This window comes from Carcharhinus amblyrhynchos, chromosome 11, assembly GCF_965287045.1.
Source record: "Carcharhinus amblyrhynchos chromosome 11, sCarAmb.v2.hapA, whole genome shotgun sequence".
Lineage (NCBI taxonomy): Eukaryota > Metazoa > Chordata > Chondrichthyes > Carcharhiniformes > Carcharhinidae > Carcharhinus > Carcharhinus amblyrhynchos.
Window position 1 is genome coordinate 44,852,222 of NC_137334.1, and position 24,956 is coordinate 44,877,177.

At 39.2% G+C, this 24,956-nt stretch overlaps 1 protein-coding gene across 1 annotated transcript in view; it reads left to right on the forward strand.

The window, feature by feature from the left end:
* Window positions 1-24,519, forward strand: part of ola1 (Obg-like ATPase 1) — a 184,144-nt gene extending 159,625 nt beyond the window's left edge. The window contains exons 8-11 of the mRNA XM_080198972.1: window positions 7,059-7,199; window positions 8,577-8,673; window positions 12,095-12,217; window positions 23,832-24,519. Of these exons, the coding sequence (XP_080055098.1) occupies window positions 7,059-7,199; window positions 8,577-8,673; window positions 12,095-12,217; window positions 23,832-23,933 (463 nt within the window). The 3' untranslated portion in view covers window positions 23,934-24,519. The remainder of the gene's footprint in view (window positions 1-7,058; window positions 7,200-8,576; window positions 8,674-12,094; window positions 12,218-23,831) is intronic.
* The last annotated feature ends 437 nt before the right edge of the window (window positions 24,520-24,956 follow it).

A 24,956-nucleotide genomic window follows, 5' to 3' on the forward strand; every position in this document is an offset into this window, starting at 1 on the left:
ACCCTGTGGTAGCATCCATACATGAACCACCATCGATAGCAGATGTGTTGTTCATCCATTGTCGTCGATGAGGACATCAACATCATTAATCATTTTGAGGCTGGGTGCGGTGTGTCCTAAGATGACTGATCAGGCCAGTTCAGGCACAGAATGTCCTGGCACATATTGGACAGTCTTGTGTAGGCACTATAGTTGTTGGCGCTGGTGGCTCTGGACTTGCATAGCTTGTGCTTAAGTTGTGCTTCAGCAGTGCACCTTGCTTTGTGAGCTTGACAGCCCTTGTGGATGAGACAGTGCCAGATAGGACGGTTTTGTGCCAGCGTTTCCCAGATGTTCATGTCTATGTCAGGCAACTTCAGGGAGGCCATGAGTATGTCTTTGTAACGTTTCTTCTGCCCTCCATGCGAGCGTCTTCCAGCAGAGTGTTCCCCAAAAAGGAGCTGCTTGGATACGCGCTCATCTGGCATACAAAGGACATGACCTGCCCGCTGGGTCTGTGCTCTCATCAGCAGTATGTGGACTGATGATAGACTTGCTCTAGAGAGAACTTCAGTGTTTGGTACTTTGTCTTGCCATCTGATGCTTAATATTCTGCGAAGACAAGTAATGTGGAAATGATTGAGCTGTCTTGCATGTCTTCGATACACAGTCCACATTTCACAGGCGTATAGGAGGGTAGTGAGTACCACAGTGCTGTAGACCTTCAGTTTTGTTGCTGAGCTGATTCCTCAACGTTTCCATACAGTGGAGCGCAGTGTACCAAAAGCAGAACTTGCCTTTATTATTCTGCAGTTAACATCTGTTCGAATACGCTGTGGGAGAATTTAGCATGGCCAGTTCACCTAACCAGTATGTCTTTCAGACTGTGGGAGGAAACTGGAGCACCCAGAGGAAACCCATGCAGACATGGGGAGAACGTGCAGACTCCGCACAGTCAGTGATCCAAGCAGGGAATTGAACTTGGATCCCTGGCACTATGAGGCAGCAGTGCTGACCAATGTACCATCATGCTACCCCATCTACATGTACAGTTTGCAGATGACTGCAGTGCTATTGCCACTCTGCACCAGATTTGCAAGCAGCTCTTAATCTACAATTTTGCATAGCAGAAACTTGACCTATTCTTGAATGTTTCTAAAATGAAACTCATATCAACCCTCATCTGGTCAGCCAAACATATCAACTCTGCTTGGGAGAGGGTGCTGCCAAGATAAGTGAACCGGTCCACTGCCTGCACTTTCTGCACTTTGATTGTGATTATGTATTCTGTGTGTGGTGCATGACTTTGGTCTTTTTAATGTTGATGATGAGTCCAAAGTTGTCACATGTCATGAAAAATTTCTCATGATGTGGATATGCCTGTGTTGGACTGGGTAAACACAGTAAAAAGTCTGACAACACCAGGTTTCAGTCCAACCGATTTATTTGATAGTAAATTCACTAGCTTTCGGTTTGGCCCCTTCGTCAGGCCTCCAGAACTCCAGAGAGGCCAGAACTCTCCATTCACCTGACGAAGGGGCCAACCGAAAGCTAATGAATTTACTATCAAATAAATTGGTTGGACTGAAACCTGGTGTTGTCAGACTTTTTACTATGAAAAATTTGTCCATACTGACTGCATCTCTGGCTCTGAGCCAGTATATAGAGCACAGTAATCGGCAAAGAGGAAGTCTCTCCGAACAGTCTCCTTCACTTTGGTAATAGCTTGAAGTCCCCTCAGGTTGAAGAGCTTCCCATCCAGTCTGTACTTGAGGCTGATTCCAGCAACACTGTCCTGGAAGGCATCATTCAGCATGGCAGTAAACATCATGCTGAACATTGTGAGTGAGAGCACACTGCCCTGTTTGACGCCATTGGTGACTGGGAGCACCTCAGAAGATTCTCCGTCATCCAGTACTCTGGCCATCATGGAACTGGCGTACCATCTGAATGAATTTGGGGGGGGCAGCCGACATGATCCTCCACAGGCCTCGTGTCGAAGGCTTTCGCAAGGTCAACAAAGGTTGTGTAGAGCTCGCAATTCTGCTCCTGACATTTCTGAAGGTGGCGTGCGGCAAAAATCATGCCAATAGTCCTGCGGCCTTTGCGGAAGCCACACTGTGACTCTGGAAGCAGGCCCAGCTCCAGATGAGTGACCAGATGATTTAGCAGGACTCTTGTGAGGGTTTTCCTGTGATGGAGAGCAGCAAGATACCTTGGTGGTTGTCACATACTTGCCGAATGCCCTTCGTCGTAGAGGTGTACGATGGAAGCATATTTAAGTTCCTGAAGAATGGATCCTTGCTTTCAAAAGAACTGGAATAACTCAGTGAGCCTCTTGATAAGTACAGGACCAGCAGCTTTTGTAGATCTGTGGGTATGGCATCTGCTCCTGGGGCTTTGCCACTGGATAGCTGGCTGACAGCTTTCGTGACTTCGGCTACTGCCGGTGGGTCATCCATGGCACTGATGATATCGACCTGGGGAATCCTATCTATTGCCTCATCATTAATAGATGATGGTCGGTTGAGGACAGCTTTGAAGTGTTCAGTCCATCTCTGCAGCCCTCTCTGTAATGAGTGTTGTACCATTTGTACTCAGGAGAGGGGAATTCCCAAGTGATTGAAGTCCATAGAGAGAGTTGAGGGCTTCATAGAACCGTTTCAAGCTGTTTCTGTCAGCGTATCCCTGTATTTCATCTGCCTTGGTGCTCAGCCAGGTATCTTGCATTTTACGCAGTTTATTCTGGACTGTCCTGCGAGCACTGGTAAGAGCATTTTTCTTGGCAGCTGATGATGAGTCGTTCTGACAGGCCCAATAAAGATGGTGCTTTTCAACAAGTAGAGCCTGTATCTCCTCATCTTTCTCATCGAACCAGTCATGCTGCTTGCAGGTAGAGGGCTTGAGCATCTTCAGTGCAGATGAATGAACAGCATTCCTGAAGCGTTCCCAGTCGTCCTCAATGCTGTCTGCGAGGTGTAGGTCAGCAAGGTTGATTTCTAAGTCAGCGAATGCTGAAGCTATATTGGGGTTCTTTAGCTTGGCCACATTGATTCTTTTCATAACCTTGCTTTCTTATGGTCTTCTCTTGGGTCTAATGCAGAGCCTCATTTTGGAGACAGAGAGCCTTGTGATCTCTCCAGCAGTCAGCACCACACATAGCCTTGGTCACTCTGACATCCTGCCTGTCTTTTCTCGATAAGATGTCAAAGCTTAGCGCGGGGGAGCATCCAGGAGGTTTTACAGGTTGTGTTGGTGATGAGGAGGTCATGTGCTGCACAGGTCTTCATTAAGAATAGGCCATTACTGTTACACTTGCCCACTCCATGCCTCCCAATGGCTCCCTGCCAGATTGCAGAGTCACGCCCTACTCTTGCACTGAAATCGCCAAGCAAAATCAGCTTTTCGGTACTGCTCACTGCTGATAGTAGGGCGTCTAGTTCTTCGTAGAACTTGTCTTTCATCTCATCTGGGTTGTTGATTGTGGGGGTGTAGGCGCTGATTAGGGTAGCTTGACTTTTGTTCTGCAGCAGAAACTGTAATGTCAGAAGCCGATTGTTCACACCCTTGGGTAGACTAGCAAGTTTCCAAACAAAGTGACTCCTGATGGCAAATCCAACTCCAGCATCACAACGCTCATCACTGCCGCGACCGCTGCACAAAAAAAGTGTATCCATCTCCAGTTTCAGTCAACTGACCTACGTTGGCGAGACGAGTTTCACTCAGGGCTGCAATGTCAATGTTGTATTTCTGGCAACTAAAGCTGTTCTTTCTGGTCTGTCTGCTGTCGGGTTGTCCAAAAGCATGCACACATTTCAAGTGCCATTGGTGAGCGGTGTCACCTTGTGTTTTACTTCGTTTGTTCGACCGCAAGTTGGGATCCCTGCCAGCCGCGGTAAACTGGCCAGAGTATAGTGAAGCAGGCAATTTTTAGGGCACCTTTTCTAGACCCTTTCCTCATTCTATGGAGGTGAGCAGTGCATTCCTGAAGAGGACTGCTCAGTCACCCAGGTAGACGCCAAGTTTAACTGCTGCTTCGGTCAGCGGAAAACAACCATTAGACCTGAGCCGTCTGTGTGCAGGTCCGTGACTACAGCCCCCAGTGTATCCACACCTGCTGCTTCATAGCTCACCCATCGCCACAGGACTTCAAAGGTTGAACAGGACGATGATGATGATGGTGTCGAGACTACCGCTTGATTTGGATTAAAGTGAGGGAGAGTTGCACAGCATCAGCCTCACTCTCTCTTCCCAATTCCCATCTGGATCCAGTGGCAAGACAAAACTGCTGGAGATGGGACTGGGCGCAGTGGATGACCAGGGCATCATCTGTGTCTTGTCCTGCTCTTAGTGTTCTACGACGCTTGCAGGGACTGCCTTCTTGATTGTTGGACCTTCTGTTGGTCCCATCCACTCAATCCGCTGGAGTCTGTCCTCACATGCTGGGATAGACATCTCCCTATCTCTCCGAGGGTTGAGACAGCTTGTTGAAGCCATTGCCCGGGGTGTGACCACTGTCACATGCAAACAGCTATGGGAAGCCACAGTTGAGAGCTGAGTGCCAGGTGGGTCAAAGGGTGGGCAAACCTCCCTGAAAAGGATGTGACATGTTCCCCCACCAGAGGTACTACCCCTCCGTGACACCCCATACACCCTCGATGGGAGATGCAGCAAACAGTTAAACAGCTGAAAAACAACAAAGCCTCCAGGCCAGAGCCCAGACAGTATTCCAGCTGAGATTTTCAAAGCTGGTGACCTTAGCTCACACTTTAACTCCATGCACTTGTTTCCCTGTCCCTAGCCTGACTTCAGGAATGCGATAATTGTACCTATTTTCTTTGCAGCCTGACCAACAAACATGCCTTGCATGACAAGGGTACTTCTTCCTGCCTTTTATCCAGTTGTATGAGCCTCTAGTTTGTTTCCACTCCATTAATTGCCTCTGTCACATTGATCTACTCATCGTTCAGCTCATGAACGTTGGCTCTTTATTCCCTTATATGAATTATACTAACATCATAGAAATGAGGGATTCGTGTCACTGACTTGCAGAGCACTCTCATGTTATACTTCACCCCCAAGATGTATGTGAATCTAGCCAAAAATCTCTCAATTCTGTTGATCACTTTAACTCAGTAGCGAGATCGTAGGGAAGATATTCAACATGAAAACCAAAGGATGTGCAGATTTCCTTTCACACATTGTGAATGCGATGGTCATTTAAATTCATATTGACATTCAGCAAATGATGGTGCTTTTTCTCTGTATATACATTGTCAAACCATTTTACAAGTGCCATGGTAAAAGGCAGATTCTAAACAAGATTACCAGTTCAAATGTGATCTCCAATCTTTTTTTGGTATAGATGGCTTTGGTGGAGATGAGATACTGCAAATGTATTTGATGAATGGGTACTAGCCATATGGCTGATCCTTCAGAGTTTGACTAGAGTTTTTCAGCAAGACATCTGTAGAATATGCAACAAAACTGAGTACTACATTTGTTTCAATGTAGTTATACACTTTTGAAGCAGGCTGGCTGGCTAATGATGACAACTTTGTATATGCAATAAATAAAAATTTAAAGATCATTTGGCTTTCTGTCCTTTGTGAAAAGTCTGACAACACCAGGTTTTAGTCCAACCTATTTATTTGATAATATACTCACAGAACTCTCCATTCACCTGACGAAGGGACTAACCCGAAAGCTTGTGAGTATATTGTCAAATAAATAGGTTGGACTAAAACCTGGTGTTGTCAGACTTTTCACTGTGTTTACGCCAGTCCAACGCCGGCATACCCACATCATTTCTGTCCTTTGGACAGTAGTAATGGAATTCTTATTGTGCTACAAATACAATTACATGAGATCAACTTGGCAGCTGATGATTGATCTTATGGGGCTTCATGTTTTCCATGCTTTGCACTTGCAGCATGCTTCAGTGGTAAGTTTTTTTTAACCCCCATGCACCACAGACACAATGCTTTGCCGGGTTACCAAATCTTTCAAAGGTAGTGAGCTAGCAACTGGCAGCTTTTGCTTCCAGCTAGTACCTCATATTCTTGACCTCCCTAAGCCTCTAATCTCTGCCTCCACGCTCAACGATAGCTTTCCTGTGGCATGTCGAGGTGCACATTTGTTCACAAGTGCACACGTGGCTGGAATAAATCAATAGCCGTTGGATAAATATTGTACATGCTTTCAGGCCAATGTATATCAAGGCAATCACAAATGTACTTGCAAATCAAGACTGATTCGATAAGAATCTCCAAGAAGGAGGGAGGCCACTTAGGCTGTGCTGCTCAGCATTAAAATGGAACCCTTTCACTCATGCAAGAAAGTCACATAGCTTTCACATATTGCCACAATGGGACAACAAATCGATCTACTCAAGACAATTGAGTGCAATTCACACACAAAAAAATTTGTAGCCTTTTTTTAACTGCAGTTGTACAATGGTTGGAAGCTGTGTTATAATGTATGTCATTTTCATACCCAAAGCTGGTTAATGTAACAAAGCTATCACATTTCAAATATAAGGTTCCTATCTGGAAAGAACTTAAATCATACAACTACAAAACTAGGTCCTTCATGACTCCTCAAATATATTTTAGTTAAATTCTGATGGATGTCTGCAACCTGATATTGGTCAAAAACTTGATGCGCTTGTGTGAATTGACCTTGGCAAGCTGGCTAATTTGCCCTATAATGATGTCACCAATTGCTTATGCATGTGTAGATTTTGCATATGCACAGAATGCACTGGAAAGATGGACTCTTAAATAATTTACTTATATATTTAACCCTCTTCCCATTTATATCTGGAAATTTTTATTACTAATAATGGCTTTCCTATAAAGAAATGTAATATGTAATTGCACCTTCAGGTTGAGTTAAAGCTAACTGCCACCTTAGTTGCATTTTGGATTCTTAGCAGAATTTGACCTTGAAAGACATATACAGAAACATGGCATCATAAAAAACACGTTGCTAATGAATATGTATGCTCTACTAGGTAATGAATGTGATACAGTAATGCATGCAGTCCATGATGATGTTTTTGTGCTTTTTGTGTACAGGTTGGTAAAAATTAAGGAGTGGGTGGACAAGCATGACCCAAGAGCCTTGGTCATACCATTCAGTGGCGTACTGGAGCTCAAGATACAGGAAATGGGTGACGACGAGAGGGAAAAATACTTGAAAGAAAACAAAACCCAAAGGTTAATAGGCATTTCTTCTGCTTCCAGTCAAAATTCTGAATGACTTTGGTTAATTGATGTGCAGAATTTGTACTTAAATTAGATACTTTACAAAGCTGTTAGGCATTTTGATTTCTTGATGCTCAATTTAGTGAGCATCAAGAAATAGATGTACCTATTTAGTTTGTTTGGTCTGGGTACTTTTTACATGAAACAAAGAAAAAAGTAACTTGTTTGTTCTCGATTCCTGGGATTCACCTGAGTCTGATACTATGTAGACCTTGCCCACTTATATTTGTGGTCTTTTTCCTTTTTAATGAGTTGTTGTTGGCTCATTCGCCTGAACTGGTCAAATTTTTGCTTGTGGGAATTGTTTAGGGATTTATAGGTGAGTTGCATTAACTAGATTTCCAAGGGTAGGGTTAGATTAATTAGTATTTTCCTTGTTTGGTTATCTTTGTTCATCTTTTCTTCGCACTTCACTGTTCATAACGCTACTGCTCAAAGAAGCTGAACTGAAAGTATTCAGTGAATTCGGAAATGTTGAACTGGATTTGGAATCAACTTGCAATTATCATGGGGAGCTTTTGTGTTCCAAATGTTGAAAAATGAAACTTTTCTTGCTTTACTGTGATCCTTCAAAATTCAGAATAGCGGAAGTCAGGCACACATCCACAATAGCTAGCAGTGTGCCACACTAAATTCGCATATGGAGAAAATGATAGAGTCATAATATGCATTATTTAAGATGATGTGTTTGTATTGGTATTGATCATATGGTATGTAATTGTACTATGCCATGTTGATAACTTTTATTGGATTTTATTCTATAGGAACTCTTTTCCACTTTTACTTGCAAATATTGTATAAAACTAAAATTATTTCTCTCTAAACACTAATTGATTGTTACAGTTTGGAAGAGGGGTGTCCATGTTGGTCTGTATAATGTCTCCTCAGCAATATTCCTTGCAAATCTTTACTGCTAGATGAGGTATGGCTTGGAAGAGGGTCTTTATAACCTCAAAATTAAAACAGTGTTGAGTGTGTTCAACATGTCTGGATGGGAAATGAGAGTTAACATTTTGAGTCGAATACGCCTTCCTCGGAATTCTTTAGAGTGTTATATCTGTTCATAGAATCTCCAAATGCTCTCAATTTTAGGCATTTCAGGATGTATATTTAATGACAGTGTATAAATTACAAAAAGTGATTACTGTTTTACAGATTCTAAATAACAGAATAAAGCATTTTATGAATGATAACATTTATGTGTCACATTATATATATTTGGTGTACACATTTGCTAAATCCAAAAATGGTAATAAATAGTTTTTAAAATGTTTGCACTGAAATAAATTGAAAATATGTTACAGGAAGCATTTATGTTTGTGATTTCAGTGCAATGCCCAAGATCATCAAAACTGGGTTCTCATCTCTGCAGCTCGAATATTTTTTTACTGCAGGCCCAGATGAAGTGCGAGCATGGACCATAAAGGTATGTTTCATAGTCTGTTGTCAGCCATACACAGTTCCACACTGTTGAATTCAGATTGATATCACAGACTTTTAAGTTTGTCACGGCAGTGGTTAGCTAGTCATTATAGATGGGGTTTTGTTCGTGTTAACTTTAATTATTTGTGAGCTGTTGAACAGTGAAAGTGGGGTGCATTGATTGAGGCAGGTAGCAATTGATTCTGCCTATTACATAGATTCTGCAGGATGAAGAAATTCATACTATCTTCCCTCCTCCTGTGGTCAGAGATAAGGCACCTCAGTATTGTGCTTGCTTAATCTGTGTGACTGGGTTTGTCGCCAGTGAAATTGATGTTGCTTTTCATTTGGTATTTGCTAAGTTTGTTTGGGTAGTGTGCAGCTTCTTCTCTTTCTTTACTTGAGTAACATGAAGTTTTTTTTAAACTAACAGTATTGTATTAGTATAATCTGCTGTTAATATGCAAAGTGTTTTTATTCAGTAGTATTCATGAATGTACTTTAATGAATTTCACAATTTTTATGCTGATCTCTTACAGGTTAATGTTTGTAGTACATAAAGCATGGCACAATTGAGCTCTCTGCAAATCACGTTTTGGACTAAAGTGTCACATTAGTTTTTTTCAATATTTGATGTTGGTCCATTTTCCATGTTCAAAATTTGAAATGTACAGATTGAAGTTTAATGAAGAGGATCAATTTGACATGTTGTTTATACCCCAGATGGTTAAGTTATTTGCTATAGTACCTTGAATGTATGTACAGGATTGATTACTTGTGAAGTATTTGAGCTTTTTGGCAGCTGTTAGATTGTTACAAATACTCCACTTTCAAATTTTCATTGCAATTATGAGTTGCTTTCTGCTTAATGATTCAGCTTCTCAAAGTAAAGATTTTCTTTTCTCAGTGTATGTGAACACAAGAGCATTATTGTAAATTACAGTGTTGAATAATTTAAAGGAAATGGGCACTCGGTAGCATTAACTTCAATTCCAGACATCTTTCTGATTTTATGTTTCCTATAATGGTGGTCAAAGATTTCACACATAGGAACAGATGTAGACTATCTACCTCTTTGGGCTTGTTCCCAGTTTAGTTTGTCGCAATAATACCAAATTGGGGTACAAAATTATTTTAGTTATTCAGACACGCTGACATTATGAAATCAATATCATTTTTATCAATTTCATTTAACTCCAATATTACCAACTCCCTTTAAAAAAAATACATTTTTCATATGAAGCAGAGTGTTAATTTGCCACTGTAATTTTCCATTCTGGCTTGACCAGTTGAAGTGAGATGTAATATTGAATCTATTGTATGTAGTTGTATGAAAAGTAAGGTCAAATGGCATGAAAGTATTTATGTTGTAGAAGGGGGCATATCATGATTACTCTTGCAATTAGCAAAATTTGTATTTTTGTTTGAGAAACAGTTGATGGAATCATAATGTTACAGTTCATAAGTATTAGGTAATTTTGCAAATAGTTGGCGGTCAGATAATTATAATGTTGTAATGGCATTTAAATTTGTAGTGGGAGGCTAAAAACCAAATGTAGATATCGGTGATCTTCTTCTGTATGGCATTATTATCATAGACGTAAGTTCATCTACCTTAATAAACTAATAACATCTAATTTTGACAGCTTTACCTCTAAATATAGGGATGGATTTAATACTCCTCTGCCAACAGTTTTGAAAGTGTAGGGCAGGTTATCCATTTTCTTCTGCCCCCTCTACAGTAATACCAGGGGATGGAGAAAGACATGCTGTCTGCCATAAGGTTAATTGAGGTCGTAAGTTGGCAGCCCTCCCCTGAGCCTCGCCACCACCCACCTCACTGATCCTCAAATACTTGCAAAGTTCTGACCCTTCCTCATCACCTAAATGCAGTGCCAGCAATGACCACTGCTATTGTAAATTGAAAGCAATGGGCCTCTGGGCAGAGGAATGTTCTGCCCTAAGGGGTAGAAGTTCTACTTCCAGTCTAATAAGAACCAATTAAACAATACTAGGGCAGTTTTTCTCTGGGTGAGTTATCCCCAACTCTTCACCAATGGTGGGCAGGGTCTATAACACCCTGTATATTTCAGCACACAGTTTCCAAATGGGGAGTTTATTAATATAGAATTTTGTCTTTGGGAGTAAAGAGTTGAATAATTCTGGAAATTATAGGTGGGTTTTTATTCAGGAACCCTGTTAGTAACTTTGAATGCTTCAAAGATATTTAGTCAGGTAAGCATCGGTGAATATCCATATTAACTCAATATATCTTCTATTATGAAAACTGAATTTTTTAATGCCTGATTTTTTTTTTACCATGCTCTGATAAACATCTTTGAGGTTACCATTATGTGTCAAGTTTCCTTGCATGGCCTTTTTTGACATTGCAGACCCATTATAATTCAGTATATGGGCAATTACATAATATTGTATTCCTGTCCTCCTACATAAACCTAAACTCTGATTTATGATGGTTGCATTTATCAGTGCTCTATCAAGGAAATTACTTTATGCTTTGTAGATTATAATAGATTATATTCATCAAATGAACACTGAACGTTGCACATTTCTCTTCCATGCTTTTCTTGAGCTGGGTGCTAACTTGTATTATAGTTCCCCAAAATTAAATACAAGTTTAGCTTTGACCACTGAATGTGGTTAATTGTGAAGATTTGAAGTTAAAGCATATGATGCATAAGCATAAAATAAAGCACTGTTAGTGATTTTAAAGCTTATTTTCACCCATTTCCTAAAGTTACACATTTTTGCCTGTGTGGAATAAGCTTAAGAAAATGCTTTTGGATAGTAATATTTAAACATTTGTTATGTTTTATTGTACATTCTTCATTTTAAGATTAATGTGGCCATTTGGTTAAAAGAAATGTGGTTTAAATTCTTCCCTTTGTGCCAGTCATTCTAACAAACATAATTCCCTTAAAGAATTTTAATATCTGAAAACATTTAATTGATTTTTGAATTGAGAGTTGAGTACCAATATGCATACTGTGGAAATGTCACGAGCAAAGCATGTCTAACATTTTGAAAAATGCTGTTTCTGCCCTTTCAGGTCAATAAATTCAATTATAGTCTCAGATCATGTAACCAAAACATTGCCTCAGACACCTTAAATGAGAAGAGATGTAGCTGGCCTCACGGTGACAAGATTACTTCATCTAAAATCAATACCACCTTCAAAATTCTCCATCAAAAATTGCTGCTTTGCATTGATAAAGGGGTTACTTTATCTCTGGTTTCCTAAATGGGTATCCAATATCAGGATAAGGTTGATTGTATATGTGACATGTCAAGTGATATGAAGCAAAGTTTCTCTGAAGCCTGATACTGTATCAAAGGGACATGCATCTCTCCTGTAATCCATCTTCTTAAAAACAATTAATTTTCTTTGCTCTTCCTACTGACAGAAAGGGACGAAGGCACCTCAGGCTGCTGGCAAGATCCACACAGATTTCGAGAAGGGCTTCATTATGGCCGATGTAATGAAATTTGAAGATTTTAAAGCAGAAGGCAGTGAAACTGCTGTCAAGGTGAGAGTACCATTGCAGCTTTTTAGACATTTCTTTGAATTAAGAGAAGTCTCGGGTGATAAGTGACCATGGCAGTCACATTCAGTTTTAGAATGGCTACTGATACAAATATGCTGTGGATTTACACTGGGGAAAGAATTATCCTAGATCTGTTACAAAAGGCATGGCAGGGTAACAGAGACCAAAAATGAATGGCAGCTAAAAAAGCACAGATGCTGTACTTCAAAATCAGTGCAAATACTAAGAACATTGTATTTTAGAGTAATGTTTGATATTTTTATTGATGTTTAGTGATGTGCCCTATATTTTCAATTATGAAAAATCCAATATCAATTTCAGGGACAGGTCAGCATAATGTATGTAGTTGATTGTTTCACAGTTGGATAGCATTTTAAAAAGTAAATATTTTGTCAATGAGAGTTATTCTTATTGAAATAAATAAGATTTGGAGAGGGTTTTGACAGCTTTGATGCAGAGAGAACATTTCCCCTCGTGGGGAACTCGAGAGCTCAGGAGCACAGTTTCAAAATAAGGGATCTCCTATTTCAGATGGAGATGAGGAGCAATTTTATCTCTGAGGGTGGTTAATGTTTGGAATTCTTTACCCAGAGAGCAGTGGAGACTGGATCATTTGAATATATTCAAGACGGAATTGGGTAGATTTACAAGGGAGTCAGGGACGGCAGGGGTTTGGAGTTAAGGCTACAATCCAATCAGTCATAATTCTATTGAATGACGGAGTAGGCTCAAATGGAGCACTTCTCCCATTTCTTATGTTATCTTGCAACTTTTATTTACTATAGTTAAGTAACCATAACTGTAATACTTCTGCTTTATTAGCTATTCACAACATCAGACATTATGGTTTGAGTTCATATTTGAGCACTGAATCCAGTCACACATTTCTTGTGCAGCAGCTCATGACGCCATAATGCTGCAAGCCTAGCATCATCATGTCTTAAATAAACAAGTGAATGATTCAGTCAATCGTTTAGTTTTCGGGGAAAGGGGAAGAAGACCAGTATATCTGTACTAAACCAAGAATAACACCTTTTTAATCTCAGTTTCTTAGAAATTAACAAGGAACCCATTAAGTTGCAAGGCACTTACTACTTCAAGTAGGCAATGGATACTCACGTGGTTAATCTGTTTTCTAAACACTAGGTGGCAGTTTCAGTACAAAGGCACAGGTTAATTTTTTTTCACTTTAATGACACCTGCATGGGTTATTTCTATTAATTGGCAAGTTATTCCATTGTACAAAGTAGTAGAATTTGATTTATAAATATAATTACTTTGGTTGTTCTGTACTTAAAAATCATAAATGAACACTTGATCACTCTGTTTAAATTAACAAAAATAGACACTATCCTGCAAAATATGTAATTGGAATGATTTTTGTGCACCTTACATATGAATCAAATGGATAAATACAAAGTATACTGTTAAATTCCCCTATGAGCACAGATGCTATGTTATATATTTGCCTGACGTTAATTAGAACATTTTTCTTGTCCTTTATGCTTTTGACGTAATTTAAAATGTTTCAATTTTTATGTTATGATTTCAGAAAGCTACATTCTTTGTGCCAGTATCAATTATAAAATGAATAATGTCAAAACCAATGACCTGATATGGTGAGCAATGCAGTGGAAGTGATATAGTTTGTTAGCCATAAGATGTTCAATTTATGACTCACTTATAATACTTGTTTTTAACATGAACTATTAAGGGTATGAAGAACAGATTTATGCTTCTCATTATGTCATGGGCTATTGCTGTCAAAATTGTTATGGAAGTGTCTTAAATGGATTAAAGGAGAAGGAAAGATTGAGAAGTATTTTCTATGGAAGTTATTCTCCTGTTGTGCTAAAATTATCCATTAAAAATGTGTGATATCTTTTGGTAAATATTTTAACTTTTGCTGGATAATTTCAGCAAGAATTTGCATCTTATGCTGCTTGATCCAGAAAGCCATCAGTTGTCTAATTTGCTGAAGGCTAATTTTTTTTTTTAACTTGACAGTTAGCAGCAAAGTTGGCTACTTCTTTATAAAAACAGAAGCTATAAATGCTTTCCAAATTCACATTTTGAGCTAATACGCAGGATCAAAATTCCTTTGCTTGTTATTTCTGTTTCCGAGGCTGGTTTTACAGTAGTATTGACATAAAATTCTCAAGAAATCTAACATTTTGTGGGTTTTGTGTTCAAGAATAATATGCCAGTATAATTGCTATATTTGAAGTAATATGAATATAATGCTGCGCTTATGATTTGCTGAGTTTATTTGAAGTATTGAGCTTATTTTCACAAAGTAGTTTTTGGAAGGTTACAACAGCTTTCTGCTTTTCTGTGTACATAATTCATCAGAATCAAAACTTCTGATAGCCCGTTTGTTGTCATAGCCCCCAGTTGGGGGCATGGCCTTAAAATAAGGGGGACCAGATTTAGGACTGAGTTGAGGAAGAACTTCTTCACCCAAAGGGTTGTGAATATGTGGAATTCCCAGCATAGTGAAGCAGTTGAGGTTATCTCATTGAATGTTTTGAAGGCAAGGATAGATAAATTTTTGATACAGTAAAGAAATTAAGGATTATGGTGAGCAGATAGGTAAGTGGAGCTTGAGTCCACAAAAAGATCAACTATGATCTTATTGAATGGCGGAGCAGGCTCGAGGGGCTAGATGGCCTACTCCTGCTCCTATGTTCACTCCTGACAAACGTGGACATCAAGAGGAAGCAATTATTACACGTAACCAAAAACTTGACATGGGTTTATAAGCTTGGTTTTAATGAAAAATGGAGATGTAGAGAGACGAGATGAGTTTTGGAAAATAATTCAACAGCATGATCCGTAGCTGACTGAAGCCACCAACAGCGGGACCAAGGAAGAGGAGGATGTTTCAGTGTTAGAATTAGAGATGGGTTGAGGGAGGGAAAGAGTTTACCACTTTTCATGCAGTAGGATTTGGACTCCTTACCAAGTTGACTCTGTGGCAGGTGTGGAAACAGCATCTGAGCAGTTGAATACAGTTGCAATTCTATAAAATGTCGAATCCTCCAACACACTTTTTTAAGATCATCTCTTTCCCTGCATCACATCTTGCTGCAGCCTTATGTCATTGAAGTGCTTCAAATTCCCACTTTTCATCTATTTCTATTCTAATTGATGAGAACCAAATTTACTATCATCATAATTTTGGCCCTCACAGTAAGTCCATGCTGTACGACTTCATTGAGAATCCACCAGAAGTCCTGTTAATGTATGTTGTTTTCACAGCCAAACTCTGCCGCCCATATCATTTTCCAAACTAGGGGTTTAGGGAGAGAATTCAACACCATGATTTCCAGTTGACTGAAGCCACCAGGAGTGGGACCAAGAAAGAGGAGGATGTCTCTGTGTTAGAATTAGAGATAGGTTGGGGGAGGGAAAGAAAAGTCCTGTGGTTGAAAAGAGTTTACCAAGATGGAACATGGCCATGAAGAGATTTAAATGAAAAAATTTTAATTTGGAGGACTTTATAGTGGACAGAAGAACACAGAAACCTTTTATCAGTTCATCTCCGACCTGACACCATGAGTCATCTACCACTTTGACCTGTCTAAAGAGATCCTGGAACTCAGCGGAGTGGAGATCAAAGGATTCAACTTTTCCAAATATCAGGTCATTCAGCCACTGCTGTCATGCAGGAAATGCCGCAGCCAATACACGCAAAGCAAGCTCCCACAAACAACAATGTGATACTGATCAGATCCATCTGCTTTTTGTGATGTTGATTGAGAGATAACTATTGTAGGTCAACAAAGATGAGGGTATTTGGACTTACTGTGAGGGACAAAACTATGATGAGAATAAATTTGGTTCTCACTAATTAAAATAGAAATAGATGAAAAGTGGGACTTTGAAGCGCTTCAATGATATAAGGTTGCAGCAAGATGTGATGCAGGGAAAGAGATGATCTTGAAACTGTGTAGGAGGATTCACCATTTTATAGAATTGCAACCATATCTGCAGGTGCACCTCACTGTATTCAACTGTTCAGATGTTGTCTCCACACCTGCCACAAAGTCAACTTGGTAGGTAGTCCAAATCCTACTGGATGAAAAGCGGTAAACTCTTTCAACCCAGGACCTCCCTTTCCTTCCCTCAACCGATCTCTAATTCTAACATTGAGAATCCTCCTGTCCCTTGGTCCTGCTATTGATGGCTTCAGTCAACTAGGGATCATGCTGTTGAATTATTTCCCTAAACCCATTTGCCTTTCCATATCTCCATTTTTTATTAAAGCCAAGCTTAAAACCCATGTCAAGTTTTTGGTCGCTTGTACTAATTCTCTCCTCTTAATGTCCATGTTTGTTAAGAATGAACTATTGGGCCACCAAAGTCTCATGGGCAGTGTCTCAAAATCTTAGCATTCTTGCCTGTGCCAAAGTAGACCTTCAGTATCACCTTTGTCAAGTGGAGGTCATGTCTGACAAATCTGCTAAGAATTCTTTGAGGAGGTAACAGGGATGTTAGATAAAGGAGAATATAGTTTATTTAGGTTTCCAGAAGGCCTTTGACAAGGTGCTGTATAAGAAACACTGTTAAATAAGTTATGAGCCCATAGTGTTAAGGGTAAGATCCTGGCATGGATTGGTTGACCAGCAGAAGGCAGAGAGTAGGAATAAAGGGGTCTTTCTCAGGATAGCAGCTGGTGGCTAGTGTTGTGCCTTAGGGGTCAGTGCTGGGACCTCAAGTTTTCACAATACACATTAACAATTTGGAGAAAGGAACTGAAGGCACTGTTGCTAAGTTTGCAGATGACATAAAGATATGTAGAGGGTCAGGTAGTATTGAAGAAGCAGGGGGACTGCAGAAGGACTTGGACAGTTTAGGAGAGTGGACAAAGAAGTGGCAGGTGGAATACAATATGGAAAAATGTGAGGTTATGCACTTTGGAAGAAGGAATGGAGGCATAGACTATTTTCTAAATGGGAAAATGCTTAGGAAATCAAACACAAAAGGACTTGGGAGTCATTGTTCAAGACTCTCAAGGTTAACATGCGGGTTAGGAAGACAGATGCATTGTTAGCATTCATATCGAGAGGGCTAGAATACAAGAGCAGGAATATACTTCTGAGGGTGTATAAGACCCTATTTGGAGTATTATGAGCAGTTTTGGGTCCCATATCTAAGGAAGGATGCGATGGCCTTGGAAAGAATCCAGAGGAGGTTCACGAGAATGATCCATGGAATAAAGAGCTCGTCATACGAGGAACGGTTGAGGACTCTGGGTCTGTACTTATTAGAGTTTAGAAGAATGAAGGGGATCTTATTGAAATTTACAGGATACTGCGAGGCCTGTTTAGAGTGGACGTGGAGAAGATGTTTCCACTAGTAGGAAAAACTAGAACCAGAGGGCACAACTTCAGGCTAAAGGAACAATCTTTTAAAACAGATGAGGAGGAAGTTCTTCAGCCAGAGAATGGTGAATCTGTGGAGTTCTTTGCTGCAGAAGGTTGTAGAGTTCAGGTCATTGAATATCTTTAAGACAGAGATAGATAGGTTCTTGATTAATAAGGGGATCAAGGATTATGGAAATGTCAGGAGAATGGGGATGACAAAAATATCAGCCATCGTTGAATGGCAGAACACACTCAATGGGCCAAGTGGCCTAATTCTGCTCCTATGTCTTATGATCTCTCAATATTCAGGGTTGGAGAAAAACTTCCTGATTTGAACAGGTTGCATCATTTGAGATGGAGTTACTCGCTACTTGATACTGAGCCTACCTAAATTCCCATCCTGATTGTCAAGTTCATTGGGTCATTATATGCTAGTAGTTTAAGTACTGGTGCTATATCACGTTCTGATCTCCAAGGATAGCGTACTTAAGGCAGTTTCATTCACCTGTTCATATTTTTGAAGTCGTATCTGACCAGACCATACTTGCAATTACGTATCACCATTGACTGAGAAGCCATGTATATTTAGCCTGCCTCTTGACTTTCCTGTTTGAAAGCTAGTTACTTGTAGGTAAAAGAAAGAGGTCTGAATTCTCTGCAATCTGACATTTTGCGCACTCTGTCTCACTGTTTGCATGACCTTGCTCTGAGCAAATTGACTACCATATTTTGATATATTGCAACAGTGACTACACTTAATTTTCTGTAAAGCATCTTGGGATGCCCTGAGCTTATAAAAGGCAGTCTATTAATGAAAGCCCTATCCTCTGATAAAATCATTCAACCCTGTTGGAACCTGATTTTATATTTTATATTTGGGGATCAATGTATTACTCTATAGATATTTTAATAGACTTAACTCAGCAGCACTTTGTTTCTGAAATCCTGTGTTGGGTTTATTTCACAAATGGGTGTTTATTTTATGCATGCATGCATAATTTTGGTTTATAATTTAGTTACATAAAACACTGAGATTAACTTTGAACAACACATTATGAATGTTTTTTTGCTGCGTGATGGGTTAATTTTGAAGATATTTTGTGGTGATATCTAAAATTTGAAGAGTTTGACATATACACAACAGCCACTTAAACTAGTAAAACCTTTTGTAGTTGATGGTTACATGACAGTGATAGGTTCCAAAGTAGATTTAGAAAAATTAAGGGAGTTTCAGATAGCAAAAGTCTGAGTCACTGTGAGGGAAAAGAACCGATAGAATGATTTGCTGAGTGTTTCTAAGGAAAGTAATGATTGGAGTCAGCACGTTAACATTGCTTAAAATATAAATGTTCAAAAGAATTAGAAAACCTTTTACAGATTTTACACATTAATAAATTTTGGATTTATAATATGTTACCGCATGGCTTAATTAACAAAGTGGTTTCTGAATGCTTTAACAAGCTTCTCAAACACTCTCCAGTGTTTCACATGTTTTATTTCACGTTTTACAATCTTTGATTTAAGCCTTTCTGTCAGCTGCCTGTTCTTTGTTTCACTTGGGTATCATGTTCACTTCTGCCAGGTGGAAGTTCACTCGACTGATTCCTGTGATGAAGGGTTTATTTTTGGAGGAAAGGATTTGAGCAGATTGAGCTTATAACCACTGGAGTTTAAAAGAATGAGAGGTGATCTTATTGAAATGCAAGATCCTGAGGGGACTTGACAGAATAGATGCCAAGAGGATGTTTCCTCTTCTGTGTAGAGACTAGAGCAAGCGGACACAATTTAAAAATAAGGGGTCTCCCACTTAAGGCAAAGATGAGGAGAAATCTTTTCTCAGAGATTTGTTAGTCTGTGGAATCCTCTTCCCCAGAGAGTGGGGGTGGTTAGGTCATTGAATATGTTCAAGGCGAAGTTAGATAGATTTTTGATTACCAAGGGAATTGGGAGTTATGGGAGGCAAACAGGAAAGTGGACTAGATGCCACAGTCAGATCAGCTATGGTCTTATCGAATGGCAGAGCATTCTTGTGTCTACACTACTTTAGTCGCAAAAGGACATAGTATGTTTAAATCCTATTCTGGTAGTCATTTAGTTTAATTAATCCCTTACAGTTCCAATATGAGCATATCAGTAATCATAAATAGCTTTCCAAGGTATGCCTAAGGTTTAATACCTGCCACATTTAAATATGGAAGTGTTGGTGATAGCATTGTAGCTAATTCCAGCTGTTTCTTTCGTGTAATAAAATTGCAGTTTAAATTTAATCGTCACTGATCTTTCATTTGAATCAGTTGAATTACTTGATCCCAACAAGATTATTTACTGAAATTTCTGAACTGTCTCTTACCTTGGTTCATTTTGACTTTGTGAATTTTATCAGTTCACTTGCCAAACAGATAACACTCAATACTGGGCAGTCTGTTTGGATGTGAAGAACATTGATCATGTCGAATTTATCCAAGTTTGTTGATAGCGTTGAAAGCACCTTTTGCTTCTAAAGGCATGCAAAGTAAAGAAGTAGGAGATCAATAAAACTACAAAAATGTCCATGCTACATTTTGGTATTCGGAATAAGTTTAATCATTACATTGGGATAACATTGTGCAGTGCAATCCCAATTTTTAAATATAACTACTTTTCATGTAAAATATTATGCCCTCAGTTTCATTTAATGGCTTGAGTGTATGGAGTAACTCATTGTTTTGAATGTTTGTTTGTAGCAACAATTATATTTTTATTATTCAGTTCATTGATTCTGTACATGACAGCTGCTACTATGATTCTGGCTGCCTATGTATTTTTTTCACTCCATGTTTAGCTGCAAAGCCTTCAGTGTTTGGGTTCATCCTCTTGGCAACATTTGACCAAAGCTCAACCACCTTGCTTGCTCCCTCCCCTCCTTCATAAGCATGCTCAAAACCTACTTACTTCCACAGTCTAGTTTCTGATCACAAATCATCATCTTCCAGCAATTTCTTTGTGTCAGGTTACTTCTTGTCTTTGTTCAGCACTTTGGAATGTTCCATTAAGATTAAAGTGCTCTAGAGTATAATTTATTGTAGCTAATTCAAAATGTATTTATATTGACATCATGTATTATAGAAAACTATTTATACAGAAGAAATGTACTTTAAGATGAGCATCTTTGCCACTTAAAGAGTTGAAAATACTCCATATGGAGAAGCTATAATATGAGCCTATCTAGTAAAATTGTTATAGGAAGGCATTTTGTGCCACCGGTTTGACTAATAGCACTTAATGTTTGTTCTGTGAACTTCCCATTGAGTGGCTCTGTGAGGGCTTTGTAGTCAACAGGGCTGTTGCATTATTAGCAGTCATATCTGGTTGTGAAATGCTGGCCTTTCCAGATGGCTGCTTTCAAGTGCAAATGAACTGGTTACACACCATCTAGCTTAATACATATTTAGGATTCACAAATAGTCATTAAATTTTTTAAAATACTATTTCTGCAATGTAATAGGAATGGAATAAATGGCCCCCTGAACATTAGAAGGACAGTTGGTCTTTTAATTGAGTGTGGACAAAAAAACCACATTGTCAACAAATTAATAAATAAGTAATGCCAGTTTCATTTTTCAAAATAATCTAAATCGGTATTGATCTGCCACCTGAGTTAATATATTTTGTTTTAATTTTTGCGAGCACCATGTTAATATAATGAGTAAATGTCATATTGCTTTACATTTCATTTGCTTTTATAAATTTTTACTTGAATATTATTTTGAATTTATGTTATACACAATTAACATTTTGCCATTTCTATCCCTATAATTTGAATGTCAAATTGAAAATGGTTGTGCTTATTAGAATCACATGCATAGACTTTTGTTGTAAAAGCAACTTCAGATATTTTTACATATAGTGATTTATAGATTCTAATCCAATTAGTTTTTTCAACTAGTTAGTGAGGGCTTCAAAATTACAATTTCCTTTTTCAACATAAAACACTAAGGGTGGGATTTTGCAACCTCGCTCGGGTGAGACCGGAAATTCCTGTCCGAGATCATTGGAGATTTCCGTTGTCAGACCCTTGGCTGTTTTGATTCTGTGGTGGGCAAGGTGGTAGAGTTTCGGCCTATGGGCGGAATCCTCCCAAAAAAATTCGAAGTGTCAAATTCGCGTGAGAAAGGGTAATTCACGCTGATTTTTTTTTCAGAGAAGAATCTCCCACTCTGCACTGCAGTGCACACCAACATGAATATCATTAAATTTCAGTGGGCAGAGCTTATTCTCGCTGGAGATGCTGAATACACGCCATGGCCCTGCACTGTTTGCCTGATAGCTGGCAGTGCTCTCTGGTCCCCCAACGGACAGAGTGCTGGCCTCCCTGCTTCCTGCACCAATCCCTATGCACATTGGCAGTAGAACCCTCCCACCCCCACTGATCGCCCCCTAAGCCCTGCCCTCATATGCACTGACCCAAGGTGCCCACTGTGCATTGGCATTTTGCCCCTTGAGCAGTGCCAGGGGCACAGGCTGGCACTGCCAGGATCTAATGTACAGGGGGCACTCCCCCGCTGCCAGACCCTCTGTGGGGGTTGGGGGGGGGCACTGATTGTCCCTCCCGCTTCAGTCCAGCGGGATCAGGCTGCTAGTTCCCTGTTAGTGGGGTGTCACTAAACTCCGCTGGAGTCAAATATTCTGGTGGGGTGGGAGATGCTAGGAGGCCTGGAGACTTCGGTCCTAGGCCTGCTAATCTCATTCAAATTATATTTAAATGACTATATAAATGGTCTTTGAATCTCCCTGCTGATTTCTGGTGTGGAGCAGATGCTGCCAGAAATCCGGTGCTGAGAGACGCAAGTAGGGCATGAACAAGTGTGTGAACATCACACATCAGCAGATGTGAGAATCTCCTGGTCCGCTGTGCTAAAAAAAAGTTAGTGCAGTGAGATGGGAGAATCGCAGCCTCCATAAGCGGAATTTTACAGCCCCTCCTGTCGGTGGAATCTTCTGTTCTCGCTGAAGTCAATGGAGTTTTGAACAGTTCGCCACATTTTACTATCCCTCCTTTGCAGCAGTGAGGCTGTCAAATTCTGCAGTATAACTTTAACTTTCATAGAAGGAAAGGTAGAAGAGCATCACCAATATGCTGTAGCAGAACTCAAATTGGTATCTTTGATTCTACATAATGATTTTCAATCTTAGTCTTGCCATTTGAGTTGGTACCAAACATTTCTAACAGAGGCAGGGAAAAGTCAGAATAGAGTCAGCTTAAACCTCACCCTGCACCAACGAGCAGTGCGTTAACTTTGTAGAATGGACCTGATGTCTACTTCTCCCTTCTTTTACATTACAATGCCCCCTTAAGAGGAGACCAAACTACACTGAACAATGGCGAAAACCTGGCTCCTAAAATAGGCAGTAAATTAAGTTTATAACTTTCTTGTACATTATACAAATTTGGGGAGCGAGTGCATTATTAAATTGAGTCATTCTGTGTCAGCTGATAGTCTCTATGTTCTTGAGCATAAGCACAAAAATAACTATACTGACACACTAATGCAGTGTCAAGGGAGTGCTGCACTGTTGCAGGTGCTGTCTTTCGGACTGAGGCCCTGTCTGCATTCTTGGATAGATGTAAACGATTCCTTGTTACTAGTTTTTAAGCAGTCTGGAGAATTATCCCTAGTATCCTGCGAGTATTCATCTTTCAATCATCATTACGAATAGAGATCATCTTGTCATTATCACATTGTTGTCTGTGCGCAAATTAATTACCTACATGACGACAATAACTACACTTTAAAAGTACTTCACTGGCAGCAAAAGACTTTGAGATATCCATTGGTCTTAAAGGCACTACATAAGTGCTAGTTTTTCCTCTCATTTCGTAAGCCTCTGGAAATGTGACTTCTCATTTATAAAGACTATTAGCTAACAGATAAATTGCTGCATTTTTTTTCCAAGCTAATTTGACTGCAAGGCTGATAATCACACCAAATGAAGGAAGAAATAATCAAAAATATTTACCTTTAGTAAAATCTCTCATGCCATCTATTGAAGTTAATTTCAGAAATCTAGGAAATTAACTGAAGAGCAGGAAATGAATGAAATTGCAGCTGGTAAATTGAATATTAATATTTTAAAATTATATGGTTTTGTTGGGGGGAAAGAGTTCAAACTGAATTTTTTATGTGAACATGCATCTCTCATTTATATTGTGATTGTTTAATCATATCCATTTTTCTACTTGTTTGCAGAGTGCTGGAAAATATAGACAGCAAGGCAGAAATTACATTGTTGAAGATGGCGACATTATCTTTTTCAAATTCAATACTCCACAGCAAGCAAAAAAGAAGTGAATTTGAAGTATCGTTGACTACTATAAGCAGTAAAACACAATGGCCAAAAAGTTGCATACATTCAGATTTGCAAATAAAAGGACTTAACTGTATGGCTACTATGTAAGGGACAGATTGGTAACCGGCAACAATTTGCATAAATTAGGACTTTGACAGGATTCTGCTTATTAATATTACGTATGTAGATTTAACTATGCTCTAAAGCAACTGAACTATTATTGAATTTGCTGTTTTTTTAAGATGCGTTTGGCTTTAAATCATGGTTCAGACCTGTCTGGGGACAGCCTGTTCTTCCTTTAATTATATCCCTCATGTTTGTTCCGGTTTGAGATAATGTTATTCCAATGAAAATGTAGGTTCACTAAATGTCGACAGCTTTAATTTAAGATTAGAGCTCTACTCTAAATTGGAACATTTCAAGAACCATATTACTCTCATGATACTTCATTAATCTCCATCACTAGATGCCAAATCTGACACATTTGACAGAAAAGACAATACCACTTGCTCCATTCTGAATCTACGGATAATGCATGTTTTACAGTACTCCAGATGTTTACAGTCAATAAAACATTTGACAAAAACAGTCTTGGTGTGTTTGGGGATGTCTGTATTGACTGACTGTGGTGTGTTAAATGTGATATGGCACCTGGTGGTTGCTGATTACAGAATTTAAAGACGTGTGTATGATACAGTAACTGTCACTGTGGGCAGCTTTTATTATATTTCAGAAATGGTTCTTTTCATTAAAAGATAAAGATTGGATACTGTGATTTATTGAAAGCATGAATAGGTGGACATTTATTGTGGGAATAAGTAGTTTCATGTCTGTATTATGAGAGTTCATGATCTAGATGGGTGTAATGCAGAAGCATAAATTTATGCTTTTTTGGCAGATTTTTATGTACGACTAGGAGATCCACATCAGTGGTTTGCTTTTATTCCTTTACAGTTGACCTCTTTAGATGTTTATAAATGCATTTTGTGGTGCTGGTGATTAAAACTCTTCTCTGCTAAATAATC